At 40.2% G+C, this 26,078-nt stretch overlaps 3 protein-coding genes across 7 annotated transcripts; 1 reads left to right on the plus strand and 2 right to left on the minus strand.

Moving 5' to 3' along the window:
* Nucleotides 1-256: 256 nt before the first annotated feature.
* On the minus strand, nt 257-10,661 carry smc6 (structural maintenance of chromosomes 6). 3 transcript variants are annotated; one of them, XM_037486520.2, is made up of 27 exons: nt 10,535-10,661; nt 9,440-9,549; nt 9,222-9,333; nt 8,396-8,501; nt 8,176-8,312; nt 7,521-7,582; nt 7,258-7,338; nt 7,023-7,124; nt 6,655-6,774; nt 6,446-6,541; nt 6,174-6,320; nt 6,007-6,095; nt 5,741-5,911; nt 5,473-5,651; nt 4,733-4,934; nt 4,535-4,649; nt 4,296-4,456; nt 3,671-3,806; nt 3,387-3,467; nt 3,123-3,293; nt 2,859-2,996; nt 2,568-2,719; nt 2,150-2,275; nt 1,939-2,044; nt 1,439-1,591; nt 1,262-1,359; nt 257-1,005 (listed from the first exon to the last, which is right to left on the minus strand). In XM_037486520.2, the coding sequence occupies exons 2-27, from the start codon at nt 9,533-9,535 to the stop codon at nt 903-905; spliced, it is 3,240 nt and encodes a 1,079-aa protein (XP_037342417.2). In that variant the 5' UTR covers nt 9,536-9,549; nt 10,535-10,661; the 3' UTR covers nt 257-902. The 3 variants fall into 3 exon arrangements, 2 of the variants coding, with proteins under 2 accessions (XP_037342417.2, XP_037342418.2); XM_037486521.2 differs by lacking the exons at nt 9,440-9,549; nt 10,535-10,661 and adding an exon at nt 9,041-9,069; XR_005121365.2 differs by lacking the exons at nt 257-1,005; nt 1,262-1,359 and having other exon boundaries at nt 1,451-1,591; nt 2,154-2,275.
* Nucleotides 10,581-17,973, plus strand: LOC119227600 (tudor domain-containing 6). 3 transcript variants are annotated; one of them, XM_037486517.2, is made up of 4 exons: nt 10,581-10,673; nt 10,821-10,922; nt 12,227-16,747; nt 17,038-17,973. In XM_037486517.2, exon 3 carries the CDS (start codon nt 12,253-12,255, stop codon nt 16,732-16,734), a length of 4,482 nt encoding a protein of 1,493 aa, XP_037342414.2. In that variant the 5' UTR covers nt 10,581-10,673; nt 10,821-10,922; nt 12,227-12,252; the 3' UTR covers nt 16,735-16,747; nt 17,038-17,973. The 3 variants fall into 3 exon arrangements, with proteins under 3 accessions (XP_037342414.2, XP_062413216.1, XP_037342415.2); XM_062557232.1 differs by lacking the exon at nt 10,581-10,673 and having other exon boundaries at nt 10,778-10,922; XM_037486518.2 differs by lacking the exons at nt 10,581-10,673; nt 10,821-10,922 and adding an exon at nt 10,948-11,078.
* Nucleotides 17,974-18,677: 704 nt separating this feature from the next.
* Nucleotides 18,678-24,714, minus strand: adgrf3a (adhesion G protein-coupled receptor F3a). The gene is made up of 16 exons (XM_062557410.1): nt 24,693-24,714; nt 24,513-24,641; nt 24,265-24,420; nt 24,071-24,177; nt 23,882-23,940; nt 23,668-23,792; nt 23,309-23,527; nt 22,607-22,828; nt 22,386-22,520; nt 22,025-22,130; nt 21,766-21,844; nt 21,396-21,575; nt 19,565-20,881; nt 19,442-19,483; nt 19,189-19,224; nt 18,678-19,104 (listed from the first exon to the last, which is right to left on the minus strand). The coding sequence occupies exons 1-16, from the start codon at nt 24,712-24,714 to the stop codon at nt 19,048-19,050; spliced, it is 2,991 nt and encodes a 996-aa protein (XP_062413394.1). The 3' UTR covers nt 18,678-19,047.
* Nucleotides 24,715-26,078: the final 1,364 nt, after the last annotated feature.

The following is a 26,078-nucleotide window of genomic DNA, read 5'->3' on the forward strand; positions in this document are numbered from 1 at the left end:
AAAAATCATTATACAAGTGACTGTATTATTTTATACATGTGGCATGTGTTGCACCCAAAAATTAATTCTGTAGTGATTAAAATGAATAAACCGTCACCAGGCTTTTTCAAAAGACGCGGCCTAGCAAGTGTAATTTATGGGAAACTGAGGACCAAGCTGCTGCAGTTTAAGACTGCGTTGAATGTAAGTGTTGATGTGGATAATAGGCATGAATGGTATGCATGAAGACAGTGACGATACAGCGGTGTTGTAACAGTACAGTAAACAACTTCTATTTCAGCGGTTTTCAGAGAACTGCAGAGTTCATGTTTATGTCACAGAGTCCAAAGTCGATCAACTCCAGGAGCAACGTTATTACACATATTTACACTCACTCCTGAGGTAAAATTACACAAAATATTACTAAAACAATTTCAGATTAACATTTTAAAAAATTGTTCACTCTTGACTGAATGAATGTGTCGTGAAATGCACGAAAATAAGAGTGAGAATCCTTCTAGCGGGCCAGAACTCTTCACACCCAAACACACCAAATTTCATCTGATAAACTAACCGACATCCTTCAGGGCAATCAGAGTTAGTAGCAGCGAAACCTTCAGGGTGAAAAAACAATTGACAAAAAACACATCAGGATGTGTTATATACGTATAACAAATATCTTGAATTATAGATAACGAGATTCTTTCTCACATAAATACAGAATAATGCACATAAAAAAAACTCAATTGTTATTTTTTTAAATATAAAATCCTCAAGCTTTTGCATATGTCATAGGCTGCATAACAGGAATGAAACAGTTATCACAGTAGAAAAGGACATGTACAACTTCAAATCCCATTAAACAATAGTGAATTCTAATACATTGACTGTGCACATGAAAATTAATCTTCATCTGTCACTTTTCATGTTTCTGTCATAAGAGTCTCTTCATCCATCGTTTCACTTTGGCTTCTTTCAGGATCCTGAAGCTGGTGGATTTTGATGAGGCTGGTTTTGGGCAGATTGCTGAAAGATAAACCAGGGATATTTTATTAGTCATTAAAGGCTATTGACACACAGTGAATACAGTATTTGTTTTTATATAAAAAATAAAATAGTTTTATATGTAAATAATGCAACTTAATCTATTTGGTATAGAACTAATAACAATCAAAATCGACATTGAAACCGACTATGTTCATAATCAATTAAGGCTTTACAAAATGGAAAGCTTCAGTTAATGTAACGGCACGAATGTGGAGGAAATGAAGAAGAGCGGCACCTGGTGGTGATGGGAGTGATGAAGATGAACTGTCGAAGGTGCTGCCGCTCTGACAGCTCCAGGAGGAGATCCAGAGAGATTCTGCGGTTGTGCATATCCTACAGAACAGTTACTCAAAGTCAGCGTACCCCGAAACATGATGCCTACCGGGGTACAATGATGATTCTTCGGGCCTACCATGTAGACGTCGAACTCATCGAGGCATCTGAAGGGCGACTCTGTGATTTCCCACAGAGAGAGCATGAAGCAAACAGTGGAGAAGGAGCGCTCGCCCCCGGACAGTGACCTCATGTCGCTCACACCGTCGTCCTCTCTGCCCGGAGGCGTCACCTTCACGTGTGAGCCAGAACAGGTTGCTTTATTACTTATGTTGAGTAGTGCACATTATAGCTTTCAGATTCTTACTCAGAACGTCTTGGGGGGTAAAGAAAGAGGAAATGAAGCACTAGAGATTAGGGATAATATGTTGGAACCAGGGATGACTTCTGTGGCCCCTTCAAATTAAACATCATTACCTTCAAGGGTTTTACCATTAGAGTCTTTAGTGATTTTATATAACACTGCTGAAACTAAAGAACTCATGGATTCTATTTCCATCACTTCAGAAAACGACAACACAAACAGAGGAACAGCCTTTCCGAGTAATTTATCAAAATAGAAAAAGAAAACGGACATACCGAGATTGAGAGGGTCTCATTGTTGTGATCAAAAACCATCGAGCCGCAGCAGTTCATCTTTATCAGAAAGTTATTGAAGTACAACTTGCATCTGACTGAGACTGACCTTCGTGGGGGAAGAAGAATATGAAATAATCAGACTCAATCGGGACTTTGCACTGTGATTATTTAATACTGGATTGCTTTTCAAGCTCGGTAGACGGTTATTTACCTACGCATTATTTTGTATCTGTTCTGCCTGTCCGACATGATGTTATCCAGTTGATCGATGAACCCCCGCAGATCTCTCACTTGGTTGGTTTTCTCTCTGTAGAGTGCGAGGGCCTCAGCGTACTCCCTAATGAGGAAAGAAAATGAACATTTTTGTGATTTCAGACGTCCGCGTGCGTGTGCAGTGTGCTAAACGAGGCCAGGTAGTGATGGCCAACGGGCAACTGGGATTGAAGTAGAAAGTAGAAACAAGGGTGGCAGTGGCAGAAGTAATCTTTGGGAAGCTTGAGGTCTCCAGCTCTTTATCCAAATAAAAACAACTACAACTGAGAGAGAGAGAGAGAGAGAGAAGCAGGAGCCTGAAGGCCTGAAGGAGCCGGTGTGATGGAGGTCAGTGGTCCACAGGTCTAGAAGCTCACCTCACCACCTGCTCCTGCTCGCCGTGGTTGCTCTCGTACACCTTGATCTGCCTCTTCAGCCGCGTGATTTCAGTGTCGATGGTCCTGGTGCTGGTGCTGCTGCTCACCTGCTGCCGCTCGGGGCTGATCTCGGATGCTTTGACCACACATTCCTGTCATCACATTTAAGGTCACATGACATTCTGACCTGTTTGGTTCAGTTTAATAACTTATAGTTGTCTGACTGGGTCGAATCCCTAAAACGTACTGTAGCAAGAAAGCCTCCTACACACGAGGGAAACCTTTTACTACCTTTAGCTCTTCTTCTCTTTCCGCGAGCTCAATCTCCATGGCTTGGACGTTGTCTTCGTGAGCCTTCAGTTTGGTTTCTAAAATCGTAAGGGTGTGCTCGTGTCTCGCACACTCAGCATCCAGCTTCAGCTGCTCATCCTTTGGGGCAACAAACACGGATCGTCAACTTTCACCTCTTCCTGAGGCCGGTTTGACGCACTTAAATCCTCAAGAAGAAAGATTACGTCGTTAGAGAAAAAGTCTCTGCAAATAACTCTGCTGCACCTTTAACACCTCGGTCTCCTCATAAAGATGATGAATCCGTTCTCTGACAGCTGAATACTTGGACTCCACTTCCTCGGCTGCTTTCCGCTGCTTGTTGAGCTCTTTCCTTGCCTCATGAACGGTCTGGTTTTCTACCTCCATCTTTTGTCGGTTCTCTTGGGCGACTTCTTCCTGCAGAACGTATGTTAAGACATTAGACTGGACCTTGGTAGGATTTATGTCTCTGCTGAAAGGAGTTGATACAAACAAAACCAAAATGATCACCAAGGTGTTGAGGTCATCAATGTGCTCCTTGCCAGCAGTCTCCAGCTCAGTTATTGATGCCCTGACTTGATTCACTGACACCTGCATTGAAAATAGAAAACTAAACTTAAATGAATTGAGTCTTTGTGAATGTTGATCAATCATGGACAGCATGAATGTCATCAATCTTTATCTCACAGCAAAAGAAAGGAAGCGGAGAGAAAGCATCAACAGGAGAAGACTGAAAGTGTAAAGCAAACAGAATGACTTTGGTGTTAAAACAGGTTCTGCTGCTCATCACTGACCAGAGTCTTCTTCAGGGTGATAACGGTGCTGTCCAGATGTCTCTCCATGTTCATGATGCCCTCAGTCACAGAGGTCACGTGGAGATGAAACCTGGACAGCTTAGCCTGGTGATTCGCCAGATCGGTCTCCAACATGCTGCGACAGGGAGCACCGAATTTCACTGCACAGTGGTTCATTTGCTACATTTTAGAAAGCCAGATGCACAATGAAAACACACAAACTCTGCAGACAAGCAGAACATATTCCCATTTCACATAGGAGTAAAGATACCATATAGACAGTATTTATCTTATAAAGTGAAGGCCTCATATGGCATTAATGGAGGTTCGGGAAATAGATTTCCAAAACTATGGGCAAGTTAAATAGTTTTAAAAAATCTACCTTGTTTTCCCATTTCAAATAACCCGTGCAGATATTTTGTTGTTTAATCTATTTAACTTGGGTTAAAGGCTTTCAGATGAGGAATTTTCTTATCTATTTCTTTTCGTCTACTTTTTGTTGTACTATCAGTGGTACAAATATCAAATGAGACACATCTTAAAATAGATGATTTACATTGGAAAGGATGAGGATGAGAGATCCTATAATATTACTATAATTCTCTTCAAATTTCAAAAGAGTTACCTTATTTCAGTCTCAAGATCCCCACCGAGGTACTTGGCTATGCTGAAGTCGCAGGTGTAATAACGGTTTGAAAACACCTGGTCGCCCTCAGCAGTGAAGGCTTCGCGACAGTTCTTAGGAGGCTGACCTTGCTGCATGACCCTTCTCGCTTTGTCTTTATCCTTTGATTCAACACAAAGCCTTTGGTCAGATACCGTGTGCAACAATCGGTATTAACAGGCGTGACTGCACACACTAACTTTGATAATGAGAATTGATTCTATCCCCCTCATATCAATCAGGCAGTTGATGATGACTGGGTTCGTTGCTGTGATTATGTCCAGCACAGAAAGACATTCTGGATGATGGGCTTTCCTACGAAACAGAAGAGAAGGAAAACTAAATGCAAAATGTATCAGGATGAAAGTCGGTGAATCTGAAATGCTGCCACTGCTGACCGTCCGTGGATGTTGTAAACTTTTTCAGAGAAAGAGCTGACGATGATCTGGGGCCTGTTGCCCTTTGGATAATAGCGACACATCAGCTCCTGGAGGACCGCCTCGTCCTTGTAGTTGTCACAGCAGAAAGCTTTCATGAAGCTCCGCAGACAGCACTCCACGGCCACAGCCCACACGGGATCCTTCAAACTGATGCACGCCCCTGAGTGCAAATACAGACGGTCAACCCGAGTCCTCTGTAAAACAGTTTCTAAAAGATAATAGGAACCAATAATACTTTTAACGAAAATATAGCAAATTAATAACATTTTTGGAAAATACATTTATTAGCTGACTTGACAGCAATTGGATGAGGAGATCGACAGCTGCATCAGTCTGAACCCTGTGAGAACATGCGTGGTTTCGCATAGAGACTGGAAACAGCTGGAGTGGCCCTGTACAGTTCATTATTTACCAACAAAGTCACTGCTACCAGCCAAAAAAACTTAACCCGTTACACCACAATTTGTCCCTGTTATTCAGTGATGAACTGCTCATACATCAATAAGCATGCTCGTAGGCACATTTGCATTTGTTCCTTTTTGACAGAGCGACGACAGCCATTGCCCCCTATTTACGCTACGCTAAGCTAGCCTGCTTCATGTTTAAGTTCTCTCAAGAAAGGAAATGTGCCAATTTCCCCCAAATCACAACTGTCTAACTAAGTCAAGCACACAGAACACAAGAGAAAGTAAAGTCACCTATTGGGCCAACAGGTCTCTTGAGAAAGCGTCCTGTGGCGTACGCCTCAGCGATGGAAGCCAGCAGGTCGGGTACCTGATCTCCAAATCGCTTCAGTGTGTTTGAGCGACTGGCGAGGATCTGATTCTTCCTCCTCAGTTTGGACTCGTACGCAGCGTGGATATTTCTTTCCTCCAATCTAATCCATGTGAACAGAAATATTTCACTGGATTGCACATAAACCGGGCCTCTCAAATTCTACCCCAAAGCAAACATCACGTTTTGTACCTCAGCTTGTCGCGCTCTTCCCTTCCATTGAAAAGGGCCAGATGCTTGTTCTTGATCTCTTGATTCAACTTTGAGCAGTTTGTCTCAAGCTGCGCAAGCTGCTCCTTCAGACTGGATATTTTCTTCTGCTGTTTTGAATATTCTGTGGTTCCATCATTGTCAAGGTTTACACTAAAATAAAGAGAGAATGAATAGCATTTCAACTGAGTGCATGTATTTGTATTATATGTAAGCCAGGACCAGTCATTTTCTCTGTTCTCCCCTACCTTGTTTTTGCCTTATCAATTCTCTCCCGGAGAAGGTTTTGCTCCTTTTCTGACTGTTTGAGTTTGTTCAGAGCGCGGAAATAAACAAGCTACGAAGAAACAATGACTTTAATCAATATAAATGTTGTACTTGACACAATACTGTTATTGTGTTTTCCAATCAGTACCTCCTGCTCCTTGTGAGCCTTGCAGACGACTTTCACTTGCTCTCTCATCTTCAAACTGTCATCAGACAGAGTCTCTCGTTCCTGCCTCATGCCATCAACCCTGCTTTCGATGCGCTGGATCCTCTTCTCCACTTGTGTGAGCTTAGACTTTGTGGAAGATAAGAAAAAGAGGAGATGTATGCTTAAGGATGACTTCTGAAATGTCCAAGGACAGCTGGTGTCTAAACACACACGTGTCTGTCTTCCACTCAATGGGGACACTTGGGATCTACCTGCCAGAGCTGAAGGTTGTCCCGGTGTTTGTGATTGTTTGCTTCCTTTTCAAAGTCCTCCTTTAACTGGTGTACAAGCTGCTCTTTCTCTCTGACCTGAGAGCCATAAGAAAAAGAGAGAATTTAAAATAATTCATATAAAACAAATACGCTACGTACATACGATGTAACTGAAATGAATTTGTTTCATTTCAGCGATGAAGTCTTACCAAACACCACGCCATCGCTTTCTTGAGATTCTCCAAAACCCCCTTCATCTCACTGAAGGACGGCAACTTTTCGTACCTCTCTTTCTTCTGGAGAAACTCTTGCTTCAGGTCCTTAAGAGACTGAACACAAAAGAGGTTTGAGACCTAGTTTATCTAGAATTGGCTGTTTGATGTTTACAATTCTTCTTGTTTTATATTCTTATAGTTTGATACCTTTCAAGAATTAATAATTAGCACATGAAGTTCCAGTGTGTAAAACTGAAAATACCATACATCAAGTAAATATTGCCATTTCAAATGTTATCACAGCATATTGGTTGAATACATTAAGAATTGACTTGTGAAGTGATGAATTCTCAATAACGTACCTCCTCTTGTCTCTCAACCTGCTGCCGTGTAACTGTTTTAGTGTTTTTGATGTGCATGTAATCTCTCTTCATCTGTTCCAGCAGAGTTGCTTTCATGAAGAACTGCAAACAACAAAAGCAGTGAAGAGTCCCACAAATCAAAATGTGTCAAAATAAAAGCTTTATACGATTTGTATCATTACTGAATTGGTCCAAAAAATTAGACGCCCATAGTCAACAATGGCGTTTTCTTTACCTTGTACTTGTCGGATTCACTTTTTGAATGCAGGAACTGTTTACACATTTCTTGGCTGAGGATGGACACAGGGTTATCCAACTAGAATACACAAAACAGAGGTGCCACTTGAAGTACAAATTAACAAATTAATATTATAATAATATAATTTAATATGGTCATATGAACAAATTCATTTTAAATACAAAAAAACAATCATAAATAAGAAAAAATACAATATATATATATTTCTTTGAAAGAAAATAGCTGTAATGTGTTTGGACCTGAATGTTGAAATGGTCCAAAATGGCTGTCAGATCCTCCTTCTTGTTTGAGATAAGTTGTCCTGAAATACAAGATAAAAGACCATATGGATGACAAGGGAAAAATCACAATCCTGATGTGATAATTGTTAAATAACATTTCAAAGTCTTCAATCGCCTTCAGTTTGAATGGGAATTTTTCACTGTTTTTTCATATTTTATAAAACTATTGACAAATAAAATAATTCGCATATTTATCCAGAAGTCAGAATATTTTTGTTATGAACATAATAATAATTTAAAAAAGTAAGTCTGAGGCGTGATCACACTTGACACAACCAGCATCTCCCCAACAAAGACCACATGGTTAAAACATCAACCTCAGTCACTTAGCAAAGAAATGCAGTTCAACTTCCTTTTGCTTAAAAATCTAAAAATCTCAGTGACATGTACAATACATCTTAACTTTCAATGTCCACTCGGACGTAAGGTGTACAGCAGTGAAACGCTGCGATGCCCATAAAACACACGCTTGCAAGTTAATAGAGGAAAACTCCTTACGCAGAGTGAATAATGCTTATAGGTTGCAGGGATGAAGGTCTAATTGACGTGCTTTGTCGTCACTCTCATGTACATCTGGATTATCCGACTAAAATATTGTCTCAGGAAAAGTCACCTGATTTGTTCTTCAATCTGCAGGTGCGACATCCATCGCTGGAGATCCGGTGCTCGATGGAGATGCAGTCGCCGTAGACGCCCCTTTTAAACGCATCTGGTCCTCTGTTTCTCAGCTTCACTGTTATATCTGCAGTGCTAGAGAGCCATTTACACTGTGGTGGCATTCTAGGAACAACTTACAGTGCCTACAACAACATGATGAGGAGAGTCTGACTTACTTCTCACCGCTTTTAACAAAATCCTTCAGGGACATTCCTCTGTTTGTGACGGTTGCCTTTCCACCCAGGCCTACTATCAAAGCAGTCACGATTGCGCTTTTTCCACCTGAGATTAAATCATAATACTATAAATGGAATCACCTGTGCACAGAAAACCTCAGTCAGGTTGATTTCAATAGACAAGTAAGGTTAAATGATTGATTTCCCTACATGCTGAAGGGTAACTTTGGTATTTTTAAACCTGTATTCTATTTCCCATGTGTTTGTGTCTGTGGATCATGGAGACAGCTTTTTTTTGTATTGTTCCAGTATTGAGCAAAGTAAAGTATTCGCTCGGGGCAGCTCCTGAATAGTTGCCCCACACTGCAGACTGGAGCGCCTCGCTGGCCCCTCCGGTCTGCAGTGTTCTCTCTCCAAAATGGACCAATTTCTGAAATTGTTGTCCCAATCAGTAACCCTAACATACAAAGATGGAGAAGTAGGGTCCTGTAACCTTCTCCCCGGTTTAATATTTTTTTCAGTGTTACTATCCTTCCACAGTTACATTTGTGCATGCAGAAGAATTTTAAATTAAAGCAAACTTGTCCCAAGTCAAAGTCAATAAAAAGAACAAATTGACTATAAACAACTGAATAGGAAACTTACTATTATAATGTTCTATTGAGGGGACAACCCTGAAACGATAAATTGGTTAGTGGATAGAAAAAAGTTTTGTTTTGAAGGGGGCACATAATGTGAATCCGTCAGGCGGCCGGGTTTAGTGGGTTAAACACACAAGTCAAAGACAACAAGCAGTTGACCCGACATTTAGAAATCCGGTTCTTACTTCCATTGTTGCCGACGATGAAATTCACATTGGGTCCAAACTTGAAGGGGCCGAGCCAATGGTGACACATGAAGTGTTTCAGAGTGATGCTCTCAATGAGGCCGATGTCTCCCTGGAGAAACATGCAGAAAACAACATTTAAAACGGTTGAGAAGTTCAGACAGAGAAGGACTGGGGAGGGGGAGGGGAGGGAGGGGGGGGGGGGGGGGGGGACTCACTGAGACGGAGGGAGGGCCTCTGCTGGATGAAGGGGCCGCTCTGCGGCTCTTGACAGCTGTGGCTTTACTGAGGGCTTCACCTTTCCTCTTACTCATTTTGAAACTTGTCGCTAGAAATAGAGTTAACAGGAAGACAATAACGGCAGACATGATTTCCTTATAAAGACAGGTTTCACTTTGATAGTACATCAATTGTTTATTGATTGAGCCGTGAATGACTACAAATATTCACCCCTACTTGTAGTTTTTTTGAGGATTTTAATTTCATGTTACTTTATATTTGACTCTGCAACATTTTAGATGGAAATGTTGTACTTTTTTTCCCTATGTTCCGATTACACAAAGCATTAATGAACTAATAAATTATAATACATTGTTTGAGATTTAGAGAAACAATAGGTCATTATCAAGAATCCGTTATTAGCTGAAACATCTGCTAAGGACGATTCAACAAAAAGCTGTTTGGCAATATCCTGAGGATGCAGAATCAAAATACTCAGTTGTCTTGTTATTATTTATCCCCCAAACAAGTTATTTACGTTCCTCTTTATGCAAAAGTCGTCATTTTTAAACTTGTTTCAGTATTGTCAAAGCAGCGACACATTTGAAGATATGGTGATTAGATTCTAAACTATGCAATTACAACAAGTCGGTTTAAAAAAACAAAGAGAGAGAGAGAGAGCATGTAAAACAGAAAAGGAGATATGAGCCCTTTTCTTTGAGCCAGGAAGCAGTGGCCTAAAACCTGCAGTATTCAATAACAATGTGTTATTGAGCAACACGACTCTGCAGATAAACATTTACTGCAACATGTGTCTTTCTAACTGCGGTCTAATCTTCTTCAGAATGATAGACCTGTTGTGTTGTGTTGTGTATAGATATGTGGAAAAATAGTTAATTCAAAGAAGACATATGGTATAAGAAATAATCTAGTGTGCTGTGTTTTCCTCCCACTCTGTAGCATTCATGAACAAGAATCCCCCTCACACCAAAGCAAGCAACAGGTTGATTTTAAACACTTCTAACTTCCGGTACACTTAAGCGTAAAAAAAGATCACAATCAAATATGACAAGCTTGTTATAAACGTCGCCTACCATTGTGCGCGTACTGCGGGCAAAAGTAACAGTAGAAGACGGTTCATGGCACTTCCTGGGCGGCGTGTCGCAGACACCGAGTGGGGCGCCTCAGGGTGTCACTTCCTTCTGCGTGATTGGCTCCCCGCGGCTGATCAGGGTTCAGACAATTCAAATCTTACTAATGAATACATCATCGACGATGCATTTTTACACGTTTGGTGTTTAACCCAGATTAACGCATTGTAACCCTAACCCACTACTAAAAAACGCTCTGCTTGTGTTTTTGCGTGTATTTTTTTTGGAGGCGTAAGTAAATATGAAGCCTTTAAAATCACGTGGTTTCTCGCTCCCACGACTTTGAAAAACTCCACATACCGGTGACGATGAGTCTCCTGCAACAAACACGGTGAGATCGCGACTCGTGTCGAATAATGTCACCAGTTGGCGTGATAAACTGTGAGATGATCAAAAGCTAATGACTGGGATGAAGATGAAGGCCGTGTATGTGGATTGTGTTTCTGAGCTGGATTTGATGCAGACAGGTGCTGCTGTCTAATTAAGGGTAATTTACGTTAATTCTGCTTTAAAAAAACTGACGTCAGTACAGATATTCTTGTGATTAGTGGGGTTTAAGCAGTGGCAGTGGCTCTAGGTCCGGATTAGTTAAACGTATTTTAATTGGTTCTATTTTCACAACAAAGTTTAGTTGTGCAAAAAAACTCAAGAGGCAAACTAGTTCAAATCCATCTAAAATCTCTCATTAAAATAATTTATATTAGAGATTATTCATACTGTAATCACTGGTGAACGTGCAGCCTAAAATAACTTAATAATGGGGTCATGAAAACTATTTGAAGCTGTGTTATGTACATGAGGTGTCTGTCACTCAGTCAAGCAACTTTAATGAGACTTTTTGCACTCAAATTCATTCAAATCTTTTTCTCCCCGCCTACTGGTTTAAAGTGTACATTCCGCAGATGGACACTGGATGGCACCCAACGCTGTTTTAGTGAATCGTCTAATATTTGTTTTGAGAGCTGTTAATCCAGACCTGGATTGAAAATAAATCTGTCAGTGTTGATCATGGTCATCTTGTGATCGCTGCTAACGCAGATGCATTTTTCCTGTGTTTGGCTTATGTCCACATTATTCAATTCAATCCATGGATACTTCTCTCAGGATGCATTAGTATATTTGTCTATGAAGCAGCATCAAACTCAGACTTCCATTTCTTAATTTTACAGTTGAAGTGAATCCACCGCATCAGTGTGGAAGCTATTTGTTTAATTGGAAATAAGGAAGCTTGATGGTTAAAGATTTAAAGGAATCCTTGATGCATTAAAATGAGCATTTGTATTTTACTCAAGCTGTTTTTTTTCTTTTTTTTAAACATTCCTTAATGTTCACAGAAGAATAAAAAACTGTCTGATAAACCTAAGGAAGGGGGGACCTGTTTACAATATCAAAACATCAGTGTAGCACCTCTTCACAACCTGGCAATATAATTAAAGTCAAATCGATCTATACTCTCATACTTCCCAAACTCGTACAGGTATGCAAGGAATACAAAAATGATAGTGAATAAACTTCCCGGATCGGTATTCTTTTCAAAGAGAACCATCAAAGAGCTGGCAATCACTATAATAGTACTATGAGAAGGTAATTTATTGTTTAGTTTTTTTTTTGACAGTTTATTTTCCTGTTTTGCAGATGTACTTGACCTCCTGAACTTCACAATGTGTTCAATCCCCGGGCTTCCAAAGCTCGGATCAGAAGTTCCTGTTGTCATCACAAGGGTAAACCTAAACCCCAATTGCGGTCTTGTAGAACTATGGGTTCACATTGATGATGGACGGAAGCATGTTTATAACCAGATGAAAGAGGAAATTCAGATTCCCAAAAGAGAGTTTTCTGGATCAGAAGGAAAGCCTGGGGATCTCTGTCTGGTTTGCATAAGTGCCACATGGCACAGGGCTCGGATTGTATCGTTTCCAGCTGAAACGTGCAATGTTTTTCTAATTGACCAGGGACAGTCTCATATCACCACAAGTGAAGCTTTGGCATGGGGCCACAGTGACTGTTTTCTCCTACCTCCTGAAACGGAATCATGCCTACTTGCAAATGTTGTCTCTCTTGAGAATAAATGGCCTGAAATTGCCACAAAGTTTTTGGTGTCTCTGTCCGGAAAGAAATTTGTGGGACTGATTCAGCACGTGCTGATGCCAGACAGGACCATCCTCCTTGACATACCCTCTGTTTCAACGCATGTCTGTGAGATTGGAGTTACAAAGAAGATGCCAATGGATGAGTTTAAAAGCCTTGTGCAGAAATGTCTCGAGGCTGAACGCCTAACGCATGGACAGAAGGTCAATAAAAACCAACTTGAGAAGCAGGGCGAATACTTTTACCCAGAACTGTTAACTGACGCTTTTGAAATAGTTAACGTGACACAGGTAACCAGTCCATGTAAAATGTTTTGCAAACTCCACATTTTTTCCAAAGCAGTGACGATTTTGTCCGAACAAATCAAGCAGCACTATGAAGAGAACTCAGATTTAGGAGAGACTGAACCGTTGACTTGCGGGGATCCATGTGCCGCTCGAGGGGTAGATGGCAGATGGCATCGCTCTTTGCTACAAGAAACGCTAAATAGTGATGGTGCTGTAGAGGTCTTGTATGTAGATGAAGGAAAACTTGAAGTGCTTCCAATTGGAGATGTAAGACCTCTCCATGGAAAATTTCTGAGAATGCCTGTTGTCACGTATCCCTGTTCTCTTGAAGGCATAAAAGATAACGGCAAAGGTTGGACCACAGGTCAGATTGATTATTTGAACTCACTACTCCTGAACCAGAAGTTCGTGGCAAAATTTAACCACCACAATATACGTCAAAATGTCTATAATGTCATTCTGTATGGAGATAATGATACATGCATGAACAACTGTTTTAAGGAGCTTTTTTCTTCCAAGACGGAGCAAGATACAAATTTCCAAAATGGACCCCTTACCTCGACATTTCTCAGTTTACCTGGAAAACAAGGTTCCATAGATTTACCGAACAAAGTCCCAGTAAATGTTGATGTTTTACAAGAAGAAACCTGGCCATCCACAAAGAACCAAGCAGTTAATGGTATGACTAATGATTTAACAACTTCGCAAGGTGACCATCTTCCTATCAAAGAGAGTTCAGAGCATCGAGACCCTATGGTACAGATTAATAAGCATCTTTCAAAAGGTTTTCCCTCTGAGATGCAAAGTCCTTGCGATGACGATATGTTGACTGTTGGAAGTAGTGTCGACGTAATCGTTTCTTTTGTTGAAAGTCCACATACATTTTGGTGTCAACCAAGGAAAAACTTTGAGCATCTTGGGCTGCTGATGCAGGATCTGCAAAACCATTATGAATCCATCCCCCCTCAGCCACTAGTTGAGTCAATCTGTGTTGCCCGTAATCCAGGCGATGGCATGTGGTATAGAGTCAGGACCCATGCAAGTCATCGCTCCCCTGTTGTAGACGTGAGATTTATAGATTATGGTAAAACGGAGTTGGTTCCTCTGCAAGATATTTTACCCATTGATCCAGCTTTCTTACGGCTGAATCCGCAGGCTTTCCAGTGTAGCTTATTCAACGGCGAGACTTCCATCTCTCCCCCCAAACAAAGTGTGTCCAGGTCTGTTGACACTGTTCCACTTGCATCGTTTAAAGTCCCTACAGAAGTGCCAGAGGAAGTCAACAGGTGGTTTGCAGATAGTACGATTGGCCAAAAATGCACCATTTCAGTGGTGGCAAAAGGGGAAAAAGGGAAGCTTGTTGTTGAATTGTTTGCTGGAGCTCTGAATTTAAATGTGAAAGTCAGAGAGATGATATCAAAGTTGACACAAGAAGAGACTTTTAGTCTTGTTCAGCAGACTGACGAGCAGCTTTCAAACTGCACAGAAAGTGGCAGTGTGCCACATGAGGACTGTTTAATGCAAGAGTTCACAAATGTGTCCTTGTTAACAATGAAAGATGACATGAACGAAGTGCAAAATGACAATGGCTCATACGTGAGAGATGGGCTCAGTGAACAATTCATAACCAATGCCTGTGAACATGATGGGACTTTCGAAGAAGGAAGAAAGCCGACTTTGTATCTTATGGACAAAGAAATGGAAGCTTGCAACAGTGACTCAGAAATACCAAAACTTTCCTTGCCTTCCTGTCCTGAGGGAAATGAGAACGTCTGCATGTACAAGTGGCGAAACACTCCCCAAAACCATAACGAGGAAGTATTCGCATCCTGCATTGTTGGACCACAATACTGGTGGTGTCAGTACGCCAACACTGAAGACCTGAACATTGTGTCGAGGCTTGCTCAGGAAGCAGGACAGACACAAGAGGACGTGATGTTCCCTGAGACTCTTGGTCCCGGCAGTCCATGCCTTGCTCAGTTCTCCAGTGACAATCGGTGGTATCGAGCACAAGTAATACGCAGGGTTGAAGATGCATTCCATGTCTTGTTTATAGACTATGGTAATGAGTCTGATGTCACCCTAAAAAATGTGAGAGCACTGCCACATACTCTGGTGGATAAGGCTCCTCAGGCCTTTTTGTGCTCTCTGCAAGGATTTGATGAGTCAAAGGGCTCCTGGAATGACGACGTATACGATGACTTCTACAATCTCCTGATTGATAAACCACTTAAACTGACACTGTTCAACATGGAGGAGCATTCAGAGGCTGCAGTGCCACAGTATGTAGTGGAAATTGAATGTGAGGGAGCAATTGTGAATGCAGCAATGAAGAAATACTGGAAACCAGTTGCCAAAGGGCGCCTTTCAATGGAACGCTCTGAAGGGAAAACCTTTGTCCAACATACTCAAACTGAGTCCAACAGTCCAATAACGCATCCAAATGTTTGCAAAGAAACTGTGAAAGCATATAGGTTCAAGAAGCCAAACCTCTCTTATAACACAGAAGAGGAGGTATATGCTTCTTGTATTGTGCAACCCCATTACTTTTGGTGTCAGTACACCAACACAGAGGAACTCAACGAAGTGTCGAGGCTTGCTCAGGAAGCAGGACAGACTCAAGAGGACGTGATGTTCCCTGAGAGCCTCTGTCCCGGCAGTCCATGCCTTGCTCAGTTCTCCAGTGACAAACAGTGGTACCGAGCTCAAGTAATTCGCAGAGTTGACGATTCATTCACTGTCTTGTTTATTGACTATGGAAACGAGTCGGATGTTGATATGAAGAATGTGAGATCACTGCCTCAGGGACTGCTCGAGAAGGCACCTCAGGCCTTTTTGTGCTCTCTGAAAGGATTTGATGAGTCAAAGGGCTCCTGGAATGACGACGTATACGATGACTTCTACAATCTCCTGATTGATAAACACCTCAACCTGACAGTGTTCAACATGGAGGAGCATTCAGAGGCTGCAGTGCCGCAGTATGTAGTGGAAATTGAATGTGAGGGAGCAATAATTAATGCAGCAATGAAGAAATACTGGAAACCAGTTGCCAAAGGGCGTCTTTCAATGGAACGCTCTGAAGGGAAAACCTTTGTCCAACATACTCACACTGAGTCCAACAGTCCAATAACGCATCCAAATGTTTGCAAAGAAACTGTGAACAAAAATAGGTTCAAGAAGCCAAACCTCTCTTATAACACAGAAGAGAAGGTATATGCTTCTTGTATTGTGCAACCCCATTACTTTTGGTGTCAGTACACCAACACAGAGGAACTCAACGAAGTGTCGAGGCTTGCTCAGGAAGCAGGACAGACGCAAGAGGACGTGATGTTCCCTGAGACCCTCTGTCCCAGCAGTCCATGCCTTGCTCAGTTCTCCAGTGACAAACAGTGGTACCGAGCTCAAGTAATTCGCAGAGTTGACGATTCATTCACTGTCTTGTTTATTGACTTTGGAAACGAGTCGGATGTTGATATGAAGAATGTGAGATCACTGCCTCAGGGACTGCTCGAGAAGGCTCCTCAGGCCTTTTTGTGCTCTCTGAAAGGATTTGATGAGTCAAAGGGCTCCTGGAATGACGACGTATACGATGACTTCTACAATCTCCTGATTGATAAACACCTCAACCTGACAGTGTTCAACATGGAGGAGCATTCAGAGGCTGCAGTGCCACAGTATGTAGTGGAACTTGAGTGTGAAGGATCGGTTGTAAATAAACTAATGGAGAAACACTGGAAAGGATTGATCACGGACCATACCTCAGAATAGTGTTTGTGATCAGGTTAGTAGAAGGAATTTTGTCACTTTTCAACCATAGAAAAGGCTTGTTGCTAATGCGATGTCATGTTTCTGATTCTCTAATATTCACTAGTTTATTAAATGCCTTTCAATTGTATTGACCAAAGATGAGGAATGCTTGCATTTAAAGTAATCAAAACGTTGTGCTAGGATTTATATTTCTTGACCAATTCAATGTGGGAATTTAGTCATAAAGGGGAATCTTTGATATTTAGACATTGCAAACACAGCAAATTTTGTTATGTATAATATAATCCAATTTTTATATTTCAGCTGTGGACCAAGATGAAGGCCCATTGGGAAACTCGATGCAACTGCAACAGAATAACCTCGACTTTTGTAAAGCGCAAGTTCCGTCTTTTTAGAAAATGTGTTCAATTATTTTCAGAAATGAAGCTTGGCATATGGTTGATATGTTTCAATAAACAGTGCTTGTATGAATATATTTGAGAGATTTAAAAAAAAAAAAAAAAAGATCAGAGAGATCTGAAAAGGTCTTTTAGCAGGTTAGGGATGCAAATCTTTTTCTAAATGTGTTATCTGACTTTGGCTCATCAGTGTTGTCTATATTAAGTTTTATAGTCACACAATCTGTATTTCGACCGGAGAAAACTCAATTTGAATTTAAAAATGTACAGGCATAAATTATGAATAGTACAAAGTCTTCTAAAAGAGGACAACTGAAGGGATGCTGAGACCAGGTTATGACTTATCACACCCTGGGGTCCAGACACTGGTGCCACACAGTCTAAAAAAAATGCTGATTTGAGGTGGAGGGCCAAATATGATTTGAGTGGAAATTACAACTGATATACAACATTTTGAAACTTTGACAAACGTGTGATTGGCTTCAGGTAACTGACAAATCAGGTCCGTTAATATAAAATGAACTAAAATCAGTTATTCACAGGGAGAGAAATTAAGATTATGAATTAAGTCTGTAAAGAACATTTGTGACTACTTAAGCTTCATTTGTGTTTCGTGAAACGACAAATTAGGGTTTCCATTTAGTACTCTGGAGCCCCTCTGCTCAATTACGGAAAATACATTCTTAAAGTTAAACAACTGCACTATAAAAATATTCCCAACATTTCATGTTGGCTGCCAAATCACAAAAACAGGAGTTGAGCTTTCATGTCTTTGCACAACGGATTATGAAAACAAAAAGCTATTGGTAACAAAAAATCTTGAGCCAGAATTGGAGCAACATCCGTTTTTAAAGTAGTTGCACAATAAATGACCAAATGCAAATGATATCGAGGGGGAAAAAAGTATCTGCTAGTGTAGGCTAGGCCACGTTCCACAGTAACTGCCTCAGTATCAGCAGTAAACTAGCCTATGGGGGGCAGTTTTAGGGGTATTTATTGATTTGAATTGGTTTACGGTCTCTTAACATTCAAATTGCCAAACCAGCGTTGGATAGATTTGTTTGCCTGAACACATTGGGACATGATCACAAAATGCCACGGCTCCTATCTACAGCAGATGGCAGAATTTACTCTTCATATGCTTTGGTTGGCACGTTGCTCCATGTTTTCAACTGTTGCCAGGCAACCACAGCAACTAAATAACAGCGTTGCAGAAGCGGGGACTTTTGATAGTTGAGAAGAATCTATGGAACAATTAATTGAATCCAAATCAGGACATCGAGGCGAGCTACAGACGCCTATTCACCGGGCAGCAGCTCAAGGTAGATGTTTGTGGAAATACGCTGTATGTTGCTTTCAGATAATGGATTGCTAATTATTGTGCCCTTTAATTGAATCACTGAATTTGTTTTCTTCTGTTGCTCCTACTTCAATCTTAATGAATTTTCTCTGCCACAGTTAAGATTTGTATTTATTAATTTATTTAAAAACATAATTTCTCCAAATCCCTGCTATGCCTTTTCTACAGGATATCCAAGCGCCATCAGGATTCCCATTGAGCATGCAGCCGTGCTGCAGAGTCTGCACTCCCTCCATGCACCTACAGACGAGGAGGACTGTAGTGGACGCAGATCAGCACTGAGAGCTGAAATATAGGGACACTATGGCTGTGTGCTATTCCTTGAATAGTAGTTTAATGTAAAACGACAAAGATTACAAGGGTGGAAATGTTTCATGTATACTATACAAACATTACAATATTGTAAAATGGACTTTAACTTGCATCACAGGAAATTTTAGTAACAATAAAGTAGTCACATCAGAAAAACAATGTAGCTCCAAATGTATTATCTGTGGCTTCATGTCTAAAAAGCTGTTTTGATGTAAGAACATATTTGACACGATTCACACAACTTCATCGTGTAGCTGACTTTGTGGTGCCAGTGTCGGTGTCAGTAACTGACGGCTCCGCCTGCAGAGCAGAAGGAAATGTAAAATGAATCAAGCGTTTATGTGGTATTTTACATACACTTAAACACAGTTGTAGCACACTTACATTCCTCCTCAGACGTTTCAGGAGTACTTCACGGGTCTGTGAAAATGGATTAAAACATTAATGATCCTACCTTGTCATTGTTTTACCCAGAAGTAGGACTGAACAAATCGATCATGTTTTTTCAATAACGAGCCTTGTGAATGCCTTTCTGCGCTGAACGTACTCTCAACTTATCAAGAAAAGTAAAGCCACATAGTACAGTAACGAATAAAAGCTGATTTCAAAACCGCAAGCAACATTTTGATTGCCTCACCATTTTGTCTGCCAGGCATATGGTTAATAAAAGGAACAAACCCTGCAAATGGAATCACAAGAGGTTACTGAGCATGAGATACTTTTAACTGGTGCAGCTGTTTACCTTCAATGATTTCCGTACCTGGAATGTGTTCAGCAGGGTGAAGGCGTAGTGAGTTGCGTAGGCGATTGGTCCAGATGTGAGGTCAACAAGCATTACAGCGAACCCAAAAATCCAAGTCACACCAAAGATTGGCGTCAGAAGAATAACTGACCTAATGACATTCACGGACGCCTTTTTTTCTTTGTCATTATATCTGTTTGTAGTCGCAGAGTGATCCAAAAGCTTAATGATGACCACCACCATGGAGAACACATTAAAGAAAACAATCACACCGACTGGTAACACAAATGTGTGGATGGACCCTTCCAGAAGTCTGGTGTAAGTCAGCCAACAGGTGTCACGATAGAAGTATTCCTCTTCAGCACCATTTTTATAGTACAGAAATGTGATCAAAACAATCAGCAAAGGACACACGTAGCCCAGGACCAATGACAACTTCAGGTAGGTTTTCCTGCTCACAGTGTGGAACACAAAAACATTACTATGAAGAAGCATACTGCTCAGACTAAACATCCAAAAGAACACAGACAGGAAACTGAAATGTTTCAACAACACAACGATCCTTGAACACGATTCTTTGTTAGGAGTTGCCAAAAAGCAGCAATCTGCAACGAGCAAACAGAGACAAATGTTGACGTGGGCGGTGTGGCGTATATACGACTGATCTGTCTTAACTACAGAACCCCACACTGTCAGTTCTATCGCGATGGTGAGAATGAGTGACACCACTGATACAGACAGTCCCACCAAGGTCAGCTGTGTGAGGCCTGGGACGTCCAGGGGAGCCTTTGACATTAGAACGGCAAATGAGGACAAATGTGTGCAAATGCAACGTTTCTCAGAGGGATCCCATTTGCATCCTTCTGGTGACCAACTCCTGGTGGTGTTGTTCCATGCGACACACGTTATTTCAACGTTGCGAGGCCTCGGCTTGGTCAATGTGAAGTTGATTCGAACCTTAAATGGACCCACTAATTTGTTTTCAGTTCTCACTGTCATAACGATGCTGTTGATGAACGTCTCATTACTGATGTGCAAATAGTTCCCCAGTTCTTTGAACGCAGCTGTCTTTACGTCACCAGGGTCCTGACCATCAAATATAACGCTCGAATTGAACAACAATGGGTGACATTCTGAACTCTGTTGGCAATGTGATTGGGCTGCCTCTATATTATTATGTTTGCACGGTGCATTGCTTAGGTTGGTTATATGAATCAATTTTTCAAGGGAATCTAGATATATCTCAGCCGATGTCATTCTGTCCATGGTCACGTTTTCTGCCCATGATTTGTTAAGAGATTCCTCGAGCATATTGCTGGATGACTCCAGAAAGTCCTGAAAACAAAGAGCTTTGGTTGGTGGTAAATGCAAACAAGCTTTAATGACTGCTTTAAAAATACTGTTTTAGCTGCTACTTTGTCAGAAAGACAACACATCAGCAACAGATAAACACTGTTCTGATGTAAGTGCCAAAATATAAATAAATAATATCGAGTTTTTTGCATGCTGAAATTCAATGAACACAGGATTAGAAAATGCATTTTTAATTTCACTTTGAAGATGTGCCGCCTGTCATTAACAACTATTTAGAATGAATGAACAAAGAAAATGCTGAAAAATTAGCATTGATTGGTGATAAATGTTAGTGGCTTTTTCACAATTAAATCACTGACATTGGAAGAGACTTCTAGCCATAAAAAACACAAAGAACTGAGTCACGTTTCATGATGTTATTTTAAGAGGGACCACTTTAAAAAAAAGGCAAGTAATTCTCTTTTTTTTTTTTATCTACTCAGGAAATCCAACAATACCATCCAATAAAGATAATAAAAGATTGCGTTATACTTACATCCACTGTAGATTCTTCAGTTATGTTTTTTAGCTTTTGACTCAAGCTGGAGAGAACTGAAACACTTGCGCCGATGTCGGGGCCAGTGTTTATAGTCTCTGAGTCATTGGTGACATCCTGAAGGAGGTCAAACACTTTGGCAGCATTGTCATCTACTGAGCCAAGTCCAATGTCAATAATCTGAAACAACAGCGATGATTTATGTGTGACGAATATTTGTGTCAAAATGCCAACATCAACTTCCAGGAAAGATTTCATCTCCAAAAAAAGGGTATTTTAATTTGCTGCTTTATATTGTGCTTGTTATATTTGTTATGTGTAAGTCACTAACAGATGATGGAGAACTATACATTATAACATGGAAGCACACCTTTGCTTTTTGAAGAACATCATTTACTTGCTGTTTCACACACGCTGAGCTCTCTGCCTCCCATGTCCCATCTGTACTGCTAAAATGAGGAATTTATTAGTCATTCAATATAAAATGAATCATAAACAAACCATCATTGGTTTCAGCTCCTCACATTGAACATTATTAAATTCCCTTTGGCTACGGACTGACACAAACAACTAATAGATTCAATTCAAGATCATTTTCTAGTAAAAATAATAATTACTTGCAGCGTTACCATTTCCTTTTTCTTTGTCCAGTTGCATTTGTGCATTTTAACACAGCCTCAAATCCAGCTTTGGTGTCTTTCCAATCACCTTCAGGTCTACAGAATGTATCATTTCCTGTTTTAAATAAGGAAAGTTAAGGCGTTAACATTTATTATACACATAACAAAGTTATGAGTTAAATTTCATGACGAACGACAAACAAATCTGATACATATTTGATATTAGCTGAAAAACCCAACCATAATAAACATACAAAACTAATGCATAGTGCATAAAATTGGAAACATTTGAATCTATTTCTACTAATATGGATAAGTCAGATAAAGCCATTCATTTCTGACAATATTTTACTTAAACACTAAAACATACCATATATGATATTGACATCAGTTGAAGCAGGTTTAGTTATCCCGCAACTGTTCTGAAAGGTGCACATTACGATGGGTTTACTCTGAGGGTTGTGGCAGCTAGCAACTACATCAGCCGAATAGGCATCATCAGTTTCTGGGAAAATACCTACAAGGATGCAAAATACATGTTATTTATTTTCAGTTTGCACAAATAATTATTAAAACAAAAAATGTACTCACCAATAAGGTGGCTTTGATTCCATTTCACTTCATAACTTTCATTGTTGTTTTTTTCACATTTTACTTTTACTGTCACAACATCGCCATTATTTGAGCAGCGGGGAAAAGGCGGTGTCATGGTGATCTGAATTTCTGGCAGGAGCGAGACGTTCATTACAGCGCTGGCTGAGTGGTTTATGTTGACTAATTCCCCAATTTTCCTATAGAGGCATGTGTACTCTCCTATGAAATGAGACACAGATAAGACAAACACGCGTTGTTATCAGTTCATTTAACAAACGTATTTATCCTTTAGTTACTCAGCAAAATTAGAGTAGTGTTTCTGTCCACCTAATGAATGTTTAAATCCAACTTTTGTTCTGTTTTGGTCTCCACCAAATCTAGAGAGAAATGTCTGTGATGTTCACCAGCTATAGTCGCTAACTTTGTCTGCAGATTTCTTACTCTGAGATGATAACTGAGCCAGATGTAGGAAGAATGACGTAAAAACACTCAAGTATTCAAGTATTGTCCACACGTGGAATAATACATGATTACACCTTTCAGATGTCTCATTACTTATATATTGCTTAATCCTTTTGTTGCAATAATGTGTACGCAGTATTTTATGCTGGTCTAAGTAGAGCTAATTAAAACTGCTTTATATTGTAATGGGCGGTTTCATCCATGACAACATGTAAGAAAAATAAAACAGAAATATACCTCCCCAGAGTTCCGATATGTTTTTGAGCGAGACGTTGGTCTCCCTCGCTTCTCTTGTCACCTCCGACTCTGTGCCATTAAATATCCGAAACACTGTGCCCGCTCTCTCCAACTGCCACTCTGGCTGTGTGCCCAGGTCGTCCTCTACCGTGCATCTGAGGATGGGTTTATCGTGGTAACACACGGGGTTTTGCGACGGCATAATCAAACGGACCACACCTGTGGGGAAATGAGAGGATTTACTACATCCTGAAGGTGCGACGTGTGTCTAAAATGCTTTTCTAGTTGATTCATGATTTCGATACAGGTTTAGAATGAATCCCATCGGGTGCATACCAGCCTCCGGGAGATATATTTACCACTAGTTATCAGATTAACGGATGCTGACAGATTGCTGCTTATGCCTTCTGAGTTTTCAATCAAAGATTGTTGTTTGATCGGATAAGCGAACGTCATTTCAAAATCTGCAATGACGCTTCCGACCCTTCGGGGAAGAAAAAGCACAGATCTTAGTCACATATTGAAAACAGTACAATAGCAGAACTTATTTTCTTTGGGGAAAAAAGGAAGTACCTGTATTTGCTAATTGTCAAGGTGTCAAATCCTGGCATAGTGCTGTACACTGCTTTCATCTGCAAAGCAACAACTCATTCACACATCAGTGTACTATTTACAGATCGCAATGCCTCAATTACGTACATTATTTCTGATCTGACCACGGCCTTTAATAAAGAAATGTGCTGTATATTCATAAGTCATTACCGCTTCCAACAAAGTGCCATCACACTTCTTAAATTCCTTGGATGTTTTTTCATGCAGACACTGGTAATATTCCAGTCTATTTAAAGTAATGGATCCACTCACGGTCACTGTGAGAGAAAGAAGACGCCTGCTTGACACACAATAAGCGAACAGACATTTGCCCATGCAAACAACAGTAGGACGTAACTAAATACCTGCGTCGTTTGAAACACACATGCCAGTTGCGTTTGGGAAGGTGCAACTACCTCCGCAACATTTCTGACCAGATTGCTGACAGACTCCATCGCTCCATCTGAAGGACGGCTTGCAGGTGCACACTTTGACGCTCTTGCCCACGCCTACGCTGCAGTCTGAGCAATTTAGAGATTACTCAATTTTCCTTTTGATTTTCCATTTAAATATAGAATAAGTCACATTTTTAGGAAATAGAAAAAATGTTTACTTGTTGTTATTTTAAGGTCATCGACTTTCAAGGTGGTATTTTGGACAAAAGGTACCAGTGCCGCCGTTATGTTTGGGATTGCACTTTTCTCTACTCTCATTTTGACATAATACATTTGTGTTGAAATGACTGTAATGCAAAAGAGACAGAACGTCAATCTAAATGCAACTTTCCATAGACCTTTAATAAAAAGGGCAAACATTTAATAATAATTTTACCTTGGCCAGCAGTCTGTAACGGTTGAAACAAAAGTCATTTATTTTCAATGTAATTTATTGTAGAAGTTTTTTATTTTAAGATCAGACACTAATGTAATTTTGATGATAATGATCTACCTGACAGATGTTTAGTCCCAGGATATAAAGAACACATAAGGTCCACATCTTGTTCCTGCATATGATGAGAAACAGAAGAAGTCATTTGTATTGGCCTTCTGCAAACAGAAGTCTGGTTACTTATGGATGGTGTAAAAGGGACTACTGTACTTTATGTTCATTTTCTACGAGACACCAATCACTTGACTCTATTCCTCGATCAGTCACATGATATGTGTAGATGAGTGTGTCTGAAAACGGATAAATCACATAAAATCACATTTTATAATCCAAAGATAAAAAAGAGACAAGTTTTATGTACGTAGCCCAAAATCTAAATGTTTTCTTAAAGGGCTTTACACTTCAAATACCCGACATCCGCACACCCAGGATTTGGATTTTGTAAGTATCCCCAAGATTTTCTGTTGTTTTTGACTGTAAGCATTCCTACATTATTCTGTCGACCTTGTGAATTTTGTTTGTAAATTTCTAAATAACACAAAAAGTTATTTTTTGTTGTTGATTTAACTCCTGTTAACAGGTGTACTAATCCTATTAGACTAAATGGCCTGTTATTGCACTGAATAACTGAAATTTAAAAAAGGAATATGGCATTTAGAGTACATTGTCAAATGTTACAAAAACACAGCAAAACAATAGTTTCAATGTAACAGCTAGGGATGTGTATATCAACGCTAGATAATCAATGTAGAAAGATTAGCCAACCTGTATCAGTGAAGCGTCACAGCAGCGTCTCACTCAATCTGTTGAAATGTTGAAATGAGAGCAGCACTCCAGATGGAAGCAGAAACAAGGAAGTGGAAAACACAAAAGCTTCTTCTGTTTGTAGCGTGATAACTGCAAACAGTTCACTGTGGTTAGACATGCAAAAGCATGAAAGGGGTTCTGTCAATCTAATCAAATCTAATTTGACTTTCAAAAACGGTAGCTTGTGTTGCATATTATCAATGACCGCTAATATCACCATGACTGAGACAATTTCAGACAAATGTCTAGAAGGATAAAATGTTGAAGTGATCACATAATGTAAACGGTTACTTGACTGTTTGGAATCAGCAAACATCTCAGAAAAACATGGCACGTCAAAGATGAAGAATGGTATGCAGGTACAGCCAATTACAGACCTGCCATAACTATTATACAACCCTTGTGTTTACAACTGTGATGTAAGCAGTGGAAAGTGAAGCTTTGAGCCAAGATACTTGTTTTAAATAGAAATAGGTGGGATGTT

Source organism: Pungitius pungitius, chromosome 14 (genome assembly GCF_949316345.1).
Source record: "Pungitius pungitius chromosome 14, fPunPun2.1, whole genome shotgun sequence".
NCBI classification, from domain to species: domain Eukaryota; kingdom Metazoa; phylum Chordata; class Actinopteri; order Perciformes; family Gasterosteidae; genus Pungitius; species Pungitius pungitius.

Bases quoted from the DNA above. Each gene is read 5' to 3' on its own strand.
- smc6 (XM_037486520.2), bottom strand. From the start codon at position 9,535: ATGAGTAAGAGGAAAGGTGAAGCCCTCAGTAAAGCCACAGCTGTCAAG. The intron at 4,650-4,732 runs GTCAGCAGTGGC...TCTGTTTCGTAG, and splicing joins GTTTACAACATCCACGGACG to GAAAGCCCATCATCCAGAAT. The intron at 3,807-4,295 runs GTAACTCTTTTG...TCCCTGTCGCAG, and splicing joins GATCTTGAGACTGAAATAAG to CATGTTGGAGACCGATCTGG.
- LOC119227600 (XM_037486517.2), top strand. From the start codon at position 12,253: ATGTGTTCAATCCCCGGGCTTCCAAAGCTCGGATCAGAAGTTCCTGTT.
- adgrf3a (XM_062557410.1), bottom strand. From the start codon at position 24,714: ATGTTTGCCCTTTTTATTAAAG. The intron at 23,793-23,881 runs GTACTTCCTTTT...TCTTCCCCGAAG, and splicing joins TTGACAATTAGCAAATACAG to GGTCGGAAGCGTCATTGCAG. The intron at 21,576-21,765 runs GTGTGCTTCCAT...CTGTTGTTTCAG, and splicing joins ATGTTCTTCAAAAAGCAAAG to ATTATTGACATTGGACTTGG.